The 16,030-nt window shown below is 47.8% G+C and overlaps 1 protein-coding gene across 2 annotated transcripts in view; it reads right to left on the bottom strand.

The window, feature by feature from the left end:
* Window positions 1-732: 732 nt before the first annotated feature.
* The window catches only part of tsc22d3 (TSC22 domain family, member 3), a 33,296-nt gene continuing 17,998 nt past the window's right edge, over window positions 733-16,030 (bottom strand). Inside the window, exons 1-3 of one of the 2 annotated variants that reach the window (XM_079745455.1) lie at window positions 4,081-5,129; window positions 3,549-3,600; window positions 733-2,629 (exon numbers count right to left, since the gene is read on the bottom strand). In XM_079745455.1, the coding sequence (XP_079601581.1) occupies window positions 2,327-2,629; window positions 3,549-3,600; window positions 4,081-4,205 (480 nt within the window). In that variant the 5' untranslated portion in view covers window positions 4,206-5,129 and the 3' untranslated portion in view covers window positions 733-2,326. Of the gene's footprint in view, window positions 2,630-3,548; window positions 3,601-4,080; window positions 5,130-16,030 lie in introns of those variants that run through there. The other variant, XM_079745454.1, reaches the window with a different exon arrangement.

Raw genomic sequence — 16,030 nt, 5'->3', positions numbered from 1 at the left:
CTGCCAACCGTCTGAGGCCGGGACACAACATGGGGCGCTCACTTCTCTCCCCCCACTCCACAGTGCCCACCTCGCCGCCCAATGACAGCCCAGACCCTTGGAAGAGGTTGAGAGTCTGCGATTGATTCGTAGCTGAACGGTCATAAACAAACGAGCACCGTCACTTGGCCTCCACCTGAACGAGGCAGAGGCACTTCACGTGTAACAAGGCAGTACTCACAGGGGGTGCTCCTTACAATTCCTAGAAAACATGAGCTGTATCAGTGAAAAGCCATGAATAAATAAACAGGCAGGGCTCACAGGTGGTGTGAGGATCCCTAGCTTTACCAGGCTCACATTTCAATGCGTTTCACATCCATGTTAGTCATTTACCATAGCTGAGACCATATCCAAAGGAAACTATTCTCATGCAGTGGCAAATTTTGTTGGCCAAATATTAAACCTCTTCTCTAGTATAATGAAGTTTAAGTGTGACTTACTTTTCCTGTAAATTGCAGGAATAATCCTATTGCATAACTAATTCGATTTGAACACCAACATTAACATGTTTAACTGTACAGTATTCAAAGCCAGCACTCAGAGTGTGCATAAGTAGGTAAAGTCTGAGTCATGATCAAGTCAAAACAAATGGCTAATGTGAGGTTGACTTTGTGAGCCCATGCTATAGTGTTGATAAGGCTATGTAGACAAAGCCACAGAATATCAATGACCAAAAACAAACAGGGAAAAAGCAAAAGTCAACATTTGTAATTTATGTAAACATAAGGTTTATTGCAAATGTGCATTTGTATCCATAAACCATAGTGAACATTCGTCTCCTTGGATACAGAACAGCAACAACACCGTTATCTTTACACAACATAGACACTTTAGCTTTTATCGAGCTAACAAGACGCATCCCTGTGAACTGTCTGTGTTTAACACATGCTCCTGTTTCGCTTGGCTATCTTTAGTTTTTGGGAGAGTGTGAGGTGAAGTCTTTGGTAGCTAGAACATTACAAGAGTTCAGTGTGAAAACAGGTTTTTTTTCTCTTTTTCTTCTCCTCTCTTACTAAAGTACAGGCACTGTTGTCATGCCATAGTTGTTGAGTTCACATAATCAAAATAAAAGCTGAAACAGGAGACATACACCGGTGTGATGCTGGTAAAGTCAGGAGTGCATCTGCAGCTGAGAAGGACCACAAAATGGCCGCTCCCTTGGCCTCTCCCCGACACACTCTACTCAGGAAGGATCACGTTTATGCAGATTCTAGTTCTTCTTGTTTTGATGAGAAGAGCCAGGCAAACAGGGTGACCGCGTCTGCCTTTCACCTCTTCCCAAATACAAAAATAGTCATCTTTACAGCATAATGTACAAGGGTCCTATTTGTTTAACATCTTTGTTCAGAATCACCAAAAACAAAAAACTTATAATTTGATTCCTTTTTTGCAAAGCACCACTTGCCAGTGATAAAATAATTGCATTCATACAAACTGGATGCATGCTAGGCTACAAAAGGTCTCCACTTCCTCCGCCTTTGTTTTATAATGTCGTCGTTATGGTTTACAAAGTACACGTCTACATGGAGAAATTCGTATTACGACGGAAACATTCCTGAACGGAACTGCTCACGTCGAGCCCCGGGATTCAGATGAAAAGATGAAACTTGGGTATTGTTCTCGTTTTGAATCGTCGGGACAAATCCATAGATGGGGAGGGGGGAGGGAGACAAAAAGAAAGCGGGAACCCTGTCGTCTTTTTTCTCCCGGAAACCCTCACTTCCAAGATAGCACCAGCAGGGCCAGCCCAAGCTCGTATCCACATCCCGCTTCAGAGCAGGTGTGGTGGTGGTGGTGGTGGTGGTGGTGGTGATGGGGTGGGGGTGGGGGCTTTCTCTGTCCCGGAGAACGCGCTGTGGTGGCGCTGCAGTCAACAACGTCATCCTACTCAAGTGCTCCTCCCAGCGCTTTTGTCTACGCGAGAGTGACTAAGGACAAACAAAGAGTTGGAAATGGTCCGATGTCGGGCCTGAGTCCGCACCAGTAAAAAGCGTCTTTAGTGCTCGGCCTGTGCCTTTGTCTGTTACCAAATGTCAACAAGTCAGTGCCCAGTCCTGCCTCTGAGAGGAGGTGTTGGGGGGGGGGGGGGGGGGGGGGGGGTTTTGGCAGCCGCAGAAACCTTTCCTTTCCTCCCCTTCGGGTGGAAGGGTTTCACGTCCCCTGAGGGTCGGTCTGACCTTTGGTACGAAAAACGGCAAACTCGCGTCAACGCTGGACTGCACCGTCCGCGCGGAGCTCCGCTACTGCTGTTGAGGACGGGGGCACGGCCCGCCCGGAGCCCGGCCCCTCATACGGCAGAGCCGGGGGTCAGGGGGCACGGCGGGGGCGGCTGCAGCAAGAGCTGTGATGAGTGGTGGTGGTGGTGCCCCGAGCCCCCCGTGGACTGGCTGGACTGATTGTCCAGGGTCAGCAGCTCGCTGGCTGGGACGAACAGCTGGAACTTCTCCATCTGCTCGGGGCTGGCCAGGTTCTTCAGCAGGCTATTCTCCCGCTCCAGCTGGTGGTTCTTCTCTGCCAGCTCCTTGATCTGCTCCTTGAGGACCTCCACCTCCTCACGCACCGCGTACATCAGGTGGTTCTTCACCAGGTCCTGGGGTGGGGGGGGGGGGGGGGGGGGGGGGGGGGCGGACGGTTAGAGGTGTGTGGTAGAGACATGAGAGTGCCAGTGAACAGGCCCTTTATGTACAGTGTAATACGGACGCAATATGGATTGTGTGCACAATCATATTTTTGAGGGGGAGGCGCAACTAGTGATCATCAATATGTCATAAATGAGTCAATGCCGAGTACGGTGTAAGCTACAAGTAACTACAAGATATAACCCGTCCAGGTACTTGGAGGGGGGGGAAATGATACACAATCCGATCTAAATAGCAGTCTCTTCTAGTGTTACATATTATAATTCCTATTATTCAAAACGTTTACATCCACTGCAAAGTGCAATGAGCTGTAAAAGTTCCTCTATATGGGTGAATAGCCTCCCAAATAATTCTCTATAGGTTTGGTTTGCTTGTATAATTTAATGAATAAAAAAAATAAATGTCATATCTGGCAACCAAAACCAAAACCAACCAAAATGCCCATGATGACTTCCCTCTCTCACTGTGCTTTATATACTGATGCACAGAATGACAAACAAGACCCTGTCAAGTGCAGGCCTACGGACGCACACAACAACACTAAGCCAACTTCCTGTGAGCAGATAAGCCCCGAGAAGGAGTGGCATGCAGAATGATACAGAATGAACAAATATTTTTGTTCCTGGACAGTCTAGGGCTGGATGTAGCGTTGAGGCAGACCATTGAAAAAAATTGTATAATAGAAATGGGATTTTATCACATGACCACTACAGCACTGCATGCCTTACTTCAATGTGTGATATGGTTGAGCAGTAGGTTAAGTAAGGCACAACTGACACCAATCTGTATCACTCTTAACAGCAGCACCCAAGACACTAGATGAACATGCGTCGCATTGTGTTGATGTAGTGTTTTGTGTTGTGAACTCACCATCGCCTGCTCAATCTTGTTGTCAATGGCCACAACGCTAGCACCAGAGGCACTGCAGAGAATGTGTGTGTGTGTGGGGGGGGGGGAGAGAAAGAGGAAAGAAAGAAAAGGGACACCATGAATGAATGAACGAATGCACCACATCGCCCCTCTGGGACACTTCTAGAAAAGGACAATCCCCGAGAAATACCGGCGTCAACGTATTCTATTACCATCCCCGTCCACAGCGTCCTATCATACTGTTCATTGTGTTGCCCCCGCCGAGCAAAACAGAAAGCAAAACCCATCGCTTCTCAGAATCGACAGCTTCAATTGAAGAGCAAAATCGCCTGCTCGATGGATCATTCAGACAATATACGTCGAGGAAGGTCACGGTGTGACATAAATAAACAGGCACGAAAAATGCGCATAAAAAACAGGTCAGTGTACACGCTGTACTGGAAACGACGGGGTTCCCAGTATGCGTAATTCCTACACGCATTACATAACGTCGCTGCAGGGATAACAAGGGGATGATTGTCGATGTAATTACCTGTTGTCAAGTTTCACCGACACCACATCTCCCCCCAACAACGAGGAGAAGAACGAGATGGAGAAGTTGTGCAGCTGGTAGACAGCCACCTCCATCGGCGTTTTGCCGAACATCTCTGTGCTCATGTTGAGGACCAGAGTGGTTTGGATGATACTTCTCGCCACGTTTGCAACGGGTTGGGGAGCTGTTTTTACAGATCCGTGTAGGGTTTCAGCTTAAAATCACACACACGACGCACGACGAACTCTATCTAGCCGGTTTGCAGCTGTGCTTTGGAGCGCTTTGTCAAGTGAAGTGAGCTTCGTTGGGTGCGCAGGCGAGAGTGCGGCTATTTTCCGCCACAACCGTTTATAAGTGCCGAGCGCATTGACGTCATATGACGCGGAATAAGTTATGCAAATTAGGCTGCGGACACGGGTTTCACAGCTGCCCCTGTGCTGAACTCGACTCCTCCCCCGGTTGACCCGCGCTACACCGAGTGCACGCAACCGCTGCTGAACCGAGCAAATAAACTAAACAACACGTCTTCTTCGACTAAATGTGTCCACCGCATGCATGCAAGCACACTTGTATTTTAGCCGAGCGTCTTATTTCTTTGCATGCTGCATTGCAATGCAATACGACAGGGGAAAAATAATTAAATAATGACGTTTATCTGTCTTGTCATTCTGTCAACAACATCCCGACGCTCTGCCTCGTAACACCGTTTTTGTGTTCAATGTTCCCAATGAAATTGCTTTGAAATGTCCCTGTCAGTTTGGTTTGATAATTGCACATCCCGTGTTTCGGTGGAATTCTGCCATAGGTACATTTCCATACACTGTACCGGTAGATTTCCTCACTGTACTTTGGCACTCTATCAGTATCTACTGGTGGGAACACGTATTGCATCTATTCTGTATGCAGCTGGAAAAAACAGGTTTGTACCGGAATTTTCCATAATTTGCAGGGTGCACCTTGAAGAAAAACCAAGATGTTTTTCCCTACAAATAGGATGATTGCTCTCCTCGACTAAAATAAAAATAAAGCATTAAAATCATGTCAATGTGCTGCTGTGTCAGTGTATAATTTCCCTCATATTTTTCGAAGCTATTTTGTATGAATGTAGTTTGTTTAAAACACATTTACAAAGTTGCAACTACTTAGGCAAGATTCATAACAAAAGAACAGAAATTATTCAAATCATCCTACTTTCCTAAATAATCCCGACTATTATCCACATTATGCACCACAGTGAGAGCTGGGGTTCTACTGTGTGGTGAACAGTAAGTTGTAGAGGCACCTGGTCCCTTCTCTGCCTCTCAGAAACGACATGCTACTGTTACACAACCGGAGCAATTAGGGACAGGAAGCCGGGGCCTGGCGGGCGGCCTCACAGCGCTGTGCAGAGAGCATGGAGCGGTGATTAGGGGCCTGTCGGCTCCCATCTCAGCCCACCTCGTTGGGCTGCCAGCTCTAATACAGGGCTCACAGGTGGAGGCAGGTGGATTCACCTTGACCTGTGCTAATAGCCCCCCCCCCAACCCACACACACACACACACACACACACACACGCACACACACACACACACACACACACACACACACACACACACACACACACACACACACACACACACACACACAAATACATACAAAGAAAGAAAAGTACTGATGCATTTCCAGTAAATCCACGTTATTTGAGTTACCCGTTATTCCAAGGCCACTGAGACAAATGCCTCAGTCACACCCCGACCTGCACTCACTCCAAACTTCATCATCATCTGGACAATGCCCAGAAACGCCAACACAGTCCAGCCCTACAGAATGACCCCTGATGGACATATTCAAGGATATGGCGTGTGTTGGATGCCGTTGCCACTTCTGGGCAGCATACACCCTCATTCTTTTCCAGTTTGTCTTAGTACCTCCGTGTCTAGCATACCAGCTTTAACTTCCCAGTGATCTATAGAATATCATCTCAACCCCAGACTCTTTGAGTCCAACAGCTGTCTGCACCAGCGTTACCCAGAGCAGGCGGCTGCTGTCTATGGAGGCCTCAGCTGTCTGTCAGTGGAGGTGAAAACAAAAAAACAATATGAATATCGTTAAGGGCTATTGAATTCCAATTTCTGTCAAGCTTATTCTGGGATAGCTGTAGGGAAATCAATATCACACATCCTCTGTTAACACCGACATAAAGAGAAAGAGAGGCGGGAACGGTGTTGCCGGGGTTATGTTTCTCTACCCTTGGGTTTCTCTGAAAATGCGTAGACTAGGCAAACATAATTATAGAACAGAAAATAAATAAATACACAAGGCTAGAGGCGTCACCTCTGTGGACAAAGCAGACACAAAGGATGCTGAAAGCTCTCCCAGAGGCTGGACCCTCTCCTCAGGACCGACTCCTCACAGTGAAAGCTCGGCCCTGCCCAATCAACAGCTAGTCAGCCCTGCCCAATCAATCAGGATTTGACGCTGCCCAATCAACAGCCAGGATTTGACTTTTGCCTTTGACATGGACCCCGGGAGAGCAACTAACAACTCAAACTTGTCCATGGAAAAGCCATTACAAAAAGAACATGCTCCACTCTGCGTACCTAGAAGAGGCATGATTTATGTCCGTTCCTGATGGAGATCAATTATGGGGACATGACAACAACGAAATTAAGGTATTGTCCCTCAGTGTTTCCCTGCTCTTCTTTCAAGATGAGAGAGATCTGCTGCTATGCCGTCTGGAGTGCCTCCAAAAAGCACTGAAACGTTTCTCACACAAATCCCCTGGATGAAGCCATCAAAGGGCCCCCCATCCCCTGGATGGAGCCATTAAAGGGCCCTTGTACAACCACTATTAGCGGGGATCAAATTGCCAGGGCTGGCCGGAATTTGTTTTCCCGACATTTACATTTACCACTCTGCCAGTCATCAGAATGAGCTTCCTTCATAATTAAATCTTTAAATCCATTAATAAATAGCATAACATTCATCTCATTGGTTTTATCCACCTGGACAGGTTAGCAGGCAAGTTATCTTCCAATCCCAGCTGATTTCCACCTATTTCCCGGCCCCTTCCGTGCCCCATCGTCAATACCACCACCTCTCTTCTCCAACTTACCGGCGGTCCGGCCTTCTGAACACACTGGGCGAGTACGGGGGTGAGCAGGTCGTTGGCCTCAGGGCCGGACAGCCCAGGCGCTTCTGTTGCTGCTGGAGGTGGTGATGACAAACGACTCTTTGGGAGGCTTCAGCCGGACACTGGGCACCCACCGCCCGGGGAGAGGGGGCCGTGGCCGGGGCCGGGGCCGGTCGGCGGGGTCGCGAGCGGGACTGTCCCATGTCAAGCCAGGGATTGGTGCTATGGGGCTGACGCTGCCGGGACGGCTGCAGCTGCTGCTGCTTTATGGCCGCTGCCGCTGCCCTCATCGTTTGTTCTCACGCGGGGACAAAGGCACGATTGAGCGTGGCCCACTGCCGTCAGCACAGACACGCAGCCAACTGGGGAGGACTTGGCACAGATCGGCACCGCGGCGATGTGTGTCGGAAGAAGGGTTTGTTTTCTCTTATACAACCAATGCAGGACAGGGAACCATTTACCCTCATTCCCATATCTCCCCTATCTCAGTAAAGCATCATTGTTGTTACCCCTATGTTCTTTTCCACAAGGTTGTAAAAAATCGTGATTAGGACAAGATTATAGAGGCTATTTAGCTAGTCATCGTAAACTTGCTACGGGACCATCCTGAAAGGAAGACGATCGAGCAGGCTGTTATTGGAGACATCCAGTTAAGTGCCGCCACTGTTTCAGACCAGCAGACGTAATCCACATCCGCCTCAAATGACGGGTCCATCTGCCGCACAACAGGTGGAATCCCCACAGCCATGACACCTGGAGCAGGCCAAGGCACATCGCACATGATATCATGTCTCCGACCAAATATTCACTCTTTCTAATCCCTTAAAGACAGTAAGTGCTCAGTAAACCGCGCCGCGTCAGGCCTCAGAGAGCCTCAGGGTCTTGGCGGTCGTCTGATGGCCAGAAGGCTGAAGTCTTGACACTGTGATGTCTCGCTGATCTTTTAACGGGAAAGGTTCTGGTAGACACCGGGGATTATACAGTGCACCGTGTCTGCCCATTCTCTCACAGAGAATGTTAAATGTGGAAGTTTTGCTCACAGATCACGCAGTGAAGTCAGCTAAAGCAGTTTGTTAAAGATGTGTGCGTCCTCAGGTTTGGTTGAAACAAGGAAGTATTTGTGGCACGCGGTTCATGGCCAAGACAATCAGAGAGTGTGTGAGCGACGACCAAATACCAGAGCCAGACTAAGTTACTGACAACGTTCACCACAGTTCCTCTCCGCCTGCCCTGTTAACCAGGTCGTTGTCATTGGAACGTCTACATCAAAATGCCATTCCCTGGACTAGGCTGTATGTCACACTCTGTCATTGTTGTCAGAAGACAGCGTTCAGCTGAACTCTTGTTACACTAGCCATCCGTCCTCCTTGCTGCTAAAAGTCATGGTGATGGCATGGCACGAAACAGGGGCTCAAGTGTCAGGCATTCAGGAGGCGAGAGAAGCACACTAACATGCTACATCAACACGCGAGTGTTGACGTAACTATTGGGTTACATGGATGAGAAATACGGCTGAAAAAAGGTGTGAGGAGACAATTATATCAAGGGACAATCCTCCCTCCCTAACTGCTGAGCAAAAGTTGAAACTGTACAATAACAATATGTTAGGCTGGCGTACAAAAGGTGATTGGTGCAGTTTATTCAAGACGAGTCATGACTGAATCAGTCCTTTTTGTCTGTTAGTGTTCCATGTAATTAAGTTGTGCTCAGAACAAGCAATTATGATTGCAAACACATGCACCGTACTACTTTATTAAGTTATATTTATGTCACAAACACACACACACACACACACACACACACACACACACACACCCCCCCCCCCACACACACACACACACACTAACGCATGTACAGACACACACAGACTCGGTACTTGGTACTTCTCACATATAAAAACAAATATGCATGTATAGACACAAACACATACAAACACTCACAAGTAATTGGACAGACACAATACACACACACAAAGCTGTCTGTGCTTGAGGCTTAAGGTTGTTTAGGATGCATTGAAACACACTCCTGACCATAACCCCATGAATTGCCAGAGCTAGTGGATTCCACAGGCCCTGCTGTTATTAGATAACAGTACAAGGCATATTTAGCCGTACAAGGCATGCTTGATAACTAATCACCTAGTCTCCATTAGTCTGCCTCTTCGTTCAGATTTTCTTCTTTTCACTTCCCCTTTTTACCAGTTCCTGGCTAGTCAGGAAAGCCGTCATCAAAGAAAACACGTACAGAACAAAACAACACGCTGTGTGTAATTGTGTAATTGTGGAGTGGGAGAGGCGATGGATCACCCACAAGGGTAGGCTAAGTGGTCAGTTAGGTCTGCATGACATCAGATATAAATATACTGCAGAGTCAGGGTCTGGAACAAAGGGTTACCGAGGGCAACAACATCTGTCTGGATTCATCTCCCTGTGCTTCGTCAGTGCAATAATTCTGTGTGTGTGTGTGTGTGTGTGTGTGTGTGTGTGTGTATAAGTGTGTGTGTGTGTGTGTGTGTATAAGTGTGTGTGTCTGTGTGTGTGTATTCCTGTTTGTGTGCAAGTTTGTGTTATTAAAGTACTTTCTCAGAAATGTTTATATCAGCAGAAAACAAGTGGGAGGCCGATGGACTGTTCTCTTTATCCATCTCAAGCCACAAACATCTACAGAAATAAATATGAAATGAGACATTTATCTTGGCCGGGCAACACTAATGGTATTACAAATAAGCCACGATGAACCTTATTTTGATCCTGCAACAGACCATATACAGACATAAAACTAGATGCAATGGGACAAAGGTTTGAAGACACACTTAGTGCCAGGCCCGACATCAATGCAGCTCTGTAATACATCATCGGTTGCAATGTCAAGAATTGTTCTCTCTAATACCGGTATAATGGGAGGTAACAATGAATGAATCACCAATCTTTAAATGTGTCGCTGGATGGGGATGAATATTCATTACATCCCAGCAGGGAAGACTATCCCCAATCCCAAAGCCAAGATACCTCTGGTCACTCTGTCACACAACACAATGTCCCATGGGTCTAAAAGCAAGCATTATGGGGGCTCTACATCGCGGCTGCATTTGAACTCTCTATCAAAACGCTTCCCACCCCAGATTTCCAGTGAGGTCTCCCTGCACGCTGACATGCTGATACCGGCCTTGGCTCCAGAGCCATCCCTCCCTCCTCCTCCTCTCCCCCCTCCTCGGCCTCTCCCCTTCCCTCCCTCCTCCTCCCTCTCCCCCTCCCTTCCATCTCCTCTCTCCTGCTCTCGTTCCCAGCCGCCCATGGCCGGCCAGTCGTGCAGATGCGTGACCCCCTCCCCCCTCGCCCACCGGGATGGTGGAGGCACCGGGCCTCCGTGTGTTTGTGTGTTTGTGTTTCTGCCGGCGTGTCTTTATATCTGCGTGTGCGACTCGCCCCCCCCGAACTTCAGAGGGGGGGGTCAGCAAGATCTGGATTTAACCAGCTGACACACACACACACAGAACACACACACACACACACACAGGACACACACAGGACACACACACAGGACACACACACAGGACACACACACAGAACACGCAGACACACGACACACACAGGACTGGACGTTGGTGTCATCCAAACAAGGGACGGTTCCCACAGTCTCCCACAGTCTCCCACAGAGCCCTGGACAGAGCGGCCGCTGGGCGGGGTCTGGCCCCTGGGCGGGGTGGGCCCCCTGCTGGCCGAAGATGAGACAACAACTTTGAGTTCCCACGAGTCACCTTGAAACAACTGGCTGTCACTGTTAGCCGCCGCCGCTAGCCGCACACTGGAGGGAGCGGGCCGTTTCCGATTTTCCGTTAAAATGAGAATGTCACATTACAACGTCTTAATTTGATATCTGTATCCTTCATTCGTTTGAGATATAGTGGGCAATCCAAGAAAAGGGAGACAAAACCAGCTAGCTAGCTACCATTCTGCAGTGGTTGTTTTTAATGCCTGGCCGTCGACCGGCCCGCAGCAGCAGAGTTTATCAGCCCGGGCTGTGAGAGATAGCCCATGAATACAAATCAAAATCACCTATTCTCTGTCTGGATGGCGGCAATTGCTCAGGCCCAAACCGAAATGAATCATGCAAATCATAAGTCATAAGATGTGTGATGTAATCTCTAGTGGTGGTTGTGACATCAAACACGGGGAATTAAATGAGAGATAAATCAATCCCGCCGGCACTTTGGCCGGTTAACCAAAGCATTGGGGTTAGCTAACCCTCACGCTCATTGCTCCAGTTAAGTGTGTGTTAATTATAATAATTGTGCACACATATAAGTGCATGGTGAAAAACACCCTATCATTGTACGAATTAAGAATATATAGTTGTAAAGAAGGAATACCTCACATTAGTATTGCATACACATATTGTGGTGCACTTTGATTGTGCTGATACTAATGGGATAACAGCTCACGGTTTCAATGTCAACCGATCATGTGAGGGCTTCACCCCAAACCGGCTATCTGGTTTCTGGTTTCTATTCCTGCATCGTGACAGCACGCCAGACCAGACTCAACGCAGATTAGGATTACAATCGGGACATTTTTCAATGACAGCAAAACTTTACACATACAATGCTCAAAACAAGGGAATCAAATCCTGTTACATGTCGGTTTTAAGCAGACCACATTTTGGACAATACCGAGGCTTCTGTCTCAAACAGAAAGGCTGCTGTGTTAAAGGGTAAAGGCCAGATAATAATGCCTACTAGACTTCTAATTAAATACTTATCTCATTATATTAAGAACGATGAACAAACTGTGCAACCTGAGAGCCGTATTGTGTTTGTAGATTGTATTTGTACAGGCTATGCTGGCTATGTTGTTGTATGTTTCAACAAGCTATCTCATTATTTATTTTACTAAAATCATGCGTCAGAGCTGTTTTGGGGTGGCACCACCTTTATGAGTGTGTACCCTCAAAGCACCAGTCATATTGCGTTTAAGGCAACTCAGTTTTAAGATTAAATGAGCACTGACTTGTTCAAATGTAATTTTGGATGTAATTTCAGAGTCCCGACGTCACTAACCACATTCAACACAGCGGCCTTCAACACTTCTGGGACTGAAATCATTATACGTGTTTGTTGACACACACATTTGTCGTCACACATTTGTTGTAATTTAACAGCTATTCTAAAATGAAACGAGGGAGCCAGTGTTGTTGAACGTTAACGCGGCCTCACACGGTGGGAAGCTTGCGTATTTTGTCCAAGGGGGGGTCAGGAGAAGCACGTGGGATTCGCACCCTTTGTCATGTTCAGCGATTAACAAAGAACATGGCTGTCGGGAGGAAGGGGAAAAGGGGGCGGCGATGATACCGATTTATGGCTGCAGTCGCAGCATCTGTGTGGACATCAAGAACAGTCCCATTCACATGCAAATACGCACATAAATACGGCCGGTCACGATTGTGCTCCTGCTGATGGTGGGGGAAACAGCGCCCTCAGAGAGAGCTATAAGTCAGAGAGAGACAGCGGCTGAAGTGCTACAATTACAGCAGCCAGCAGCAGAACCTCATGTTTATTCAACGCCAGTAACCCACCAACAACAGCCTGACTGCGGTGGGATGGGAGGTTCACCTGGGGAGGGGGGGGGGGGGATGCTTTGCAGAGGCATGAAGTGGATTGTGTGAAAACAGGGGGGTAAGGGTGGGTAAGGGGAAGGGGGGGTGTACAGGACCAGACCAGGGCTGGTGGGGGTCCAGGTGTGGGAATTGAGGCGGCTGTAGTTTTTTTGTTAGGTTGTTCAGATCCGTTCAGCGGTAGGAGGGGAAATCCAGAGCTTACGAGCTGAATCCAACGCAAATGGCTGTAAACACATTGAGGCCTACGTAATGTTATGCACCGTTAAAATAAATGAAAGACTTCGACAAGTGTCCTGAGAGTGTTAAAGATGCAGCGCGGTGCTGTCCTTTTATCTTCAAACACTTTTTTTATCACAGCTATTGTGTCGATGTTGATGCTCTGTGAGTATGGGTTTTGTGTATCATAAAACTAGCTCTCTTTTTTTGTTGGACATTCTAGAGAATCTTTTACAGAAGTGGGTGTTGAGATTAAACCTCTTTATTTTGATTGTTTACAAGTGAGCCAGAAGATTTTAAAACTACGGGAGCACATTTAATATAGATGCATTTGTTTGTTATATTTGTTGGAATCCTCTTTGCATCCAAACAGCAATCAATAAATGAAATGCTCGGAGAAAAAAATACACAGAGAGAAAGAGAGAGAGAGAGAGTGGGAAGGAAAGAAAGAGAGAGAGAGAGAGAGAGAGAGAGAGAGAGAGAGAGAGAGAGAGAGAGCGAGAGCAGCCCAGCAGTGCAATGTATAGGGTTTCTTACTTTACCAGGGACATGGACTCCCACAGTCAATAGTGTTTTTCCCACACGCTGACTCCTTATGCATTCACAGACGACGGCCGCGGTTACACAATCCACCAAACAGTGTCATTGTATCAGCTTGATTACATATGCAAGAGATGCAGCCCACGCAAAGCAGTGAGGAAGAATTTATATAACGTGCACACACACACACACACACACACACACGCACACACACACACACACACACACACACACACACACACACACACACACACAAGCAGTGTCCCAGTCCACCTTTTGTGTTCAAATGTTCAAAGCTATCACAAAAAAAAGGAAAGTGACTTCCCAGGAATACGTCTTTATCCTGTGAGCCCTGAGTCTGGAGTCCATTCTGAGGACTGTCAGCCTTTTGTTTTTTTTCCCGTGCTGACGTTCAAAGGATGGATGTCCACATCACCAGCATCTCTCTCCATCTCAGGACGTGACTATGACGAGGATGGGGGGGGGGTCTGCTTTAGCCGTTTGTCAGATTGGGACTGTTGCGAGATTGGTTGGGAAATCTGTCCCAATCTGGCAACACGGGGGGGGGGGGGGGGATGTCCGAGGCAGTCTGATGCTGGGCGTCACTGGTCGCTGGGCGTTGCTGGTCGCTGGGACCAGCGGGCTGGGCAGGGGGTGGGACAGGAACCCCCCCCCCCCCGCCTATCCTTAGTTCAAGCGGCCCTCCAGCAAAAGAAACGGAAAAAATAACAAAACGAAGGGATAGCGAAGAGCCGAGGAGAGGCCGGGAGGCTGGAGGCGTAACCGACGGATACGACTCCGATGGGCGGAGCCAGAGTGACTGGAACACCCCCAGGAAACATATACAACCAATACTAATCTGCCAATTGACTCCACCTTCAAATATAGTGCACCCCAACGTACACACAGGTCGTTGTGACATCCTCAGACCACAACTGGCAGGGAGCGTTCAACAATCGGTCCCTCAAACCCTCCGATGCTTTACCTGGGAGGCACTGTCTGGACAGCTTTGTATAAAGTGTATTTATTGAAGGGGGACAAGGGGGGGCTTGTGTGTCTGCTACACTGAAAAACACAACCACGTCTGCGTATAGCTTGGCTTATCTGCACACGCTTCTACACACACAAACCCCACAAACGACAGCACACTCCCTGGTACATTGATCCCGGCTCCGTCTCAAAGCTTGACTACGGCTGGGTGTTCATCGCGGTTCAGTGTCAGATGTGAAATCTGGAGATTCTCCCAGTGGAGAAAGTACAACAACAAAGAAGAAAAGAGAGAGAGAGACAGATGGATAGAGTGAGCAAATACAGAGAGAGAGAGAGAGAGAGAGAGAGAGAGAGAGAGAGAGAGAGAGAGAGCTCAGTGCCTTCCCTGTTCTCTTCTTACTGGGAGACAAACAGGAAATACTTCGACTTGAAGCTGGCTGATGAACTTGCATTGAAGTGTGGAAGACAAATCGTTCTTTCCAAAAACACCCCCACCCCCCCTCCCACCGCCCTTCTCCACCGAGCCACGGTGGAGTCTGAGGACATCGCCACCATCCAGCGGCCATGAGACTCAAAATGTAAACATACTTAGGGTCACCCAGGACCAGTCCAAAGTTCAGTTATGAAACCATAGAACACTGGTATCAGTTATATACCCACACAAACACAGACACACAGAAACACACACACACACACACACACACACACACACACACACCCAAAGTCCACCCATGCAGGAACAGGTACACACGGTCACGCCAAGAGCAGATGTGCACCAGAGTGTTGACACTATCAGCTCACAAATGCACGTAGGCACTGTCTTGAGTATCTGACAAAAAAAACACACACACGATAAACTGCAAATGCACGGGTAGAAATAAGGTTTCACACAAGACCTGAATACGTTGACTCAGGAAAGGTCAGAACTGTTTGATTGTGAAGTGTGGTGCATGCTTCACACCCTGCACATACACTCACGTATACACACACACAAACACATACAGAAACAAACACAGACACTCAAAGACTCATGCCAAATTGTTATACAAACACAACGCCTTTTCATTTTTATTGTTTGTCTAGTTGTATGTCTGGCAGACAGGGCCATCTCACACATTCTTCTGCCGCAGGCACAACACATTCTTACCACGTCGCACACACGTTGCACACACGTGTGTGTTAGAAAACAATATCAATCTAATTTGAAAAGGAAAACACCTCCTTCAACTACAAGAATTATCGGATAAAAAACGACAACACAGATAAATGCCCAGAAATTCATTAAAAAAATCAAGAACAACAAAAAAAGACTAGGATACTAAAACGTGACATGCTTTTGGGACGGTTTGCGTGAGGACAGAGCCCTCAGCGTCATCACGTCCAATCAGATCGTCACGCTGTTGGCACGGTGAGGTGTGTGGGACAGGGCGGGATTGTTGTTGCGGCTTTGAGACGTTGGCAGTCGCAATCGTTTTGCC

Source organism: Pollachius pollachius (genome assembly GCF_949987615.1).
Source record: "Pollachius pollachius genome assembly, chromosome: 10".
In the NCBI taxonomy this organism is placed as follows: domain Eukaryota; kingdom Metazoa; phylum Chordata; class Actinopteri; order Gadiformes; family Gadidae; genus Pollachius; species Pollachius pollachius.
This window is presented reverse-complemented; position numbering and strand designations above follow the sequence as displayed.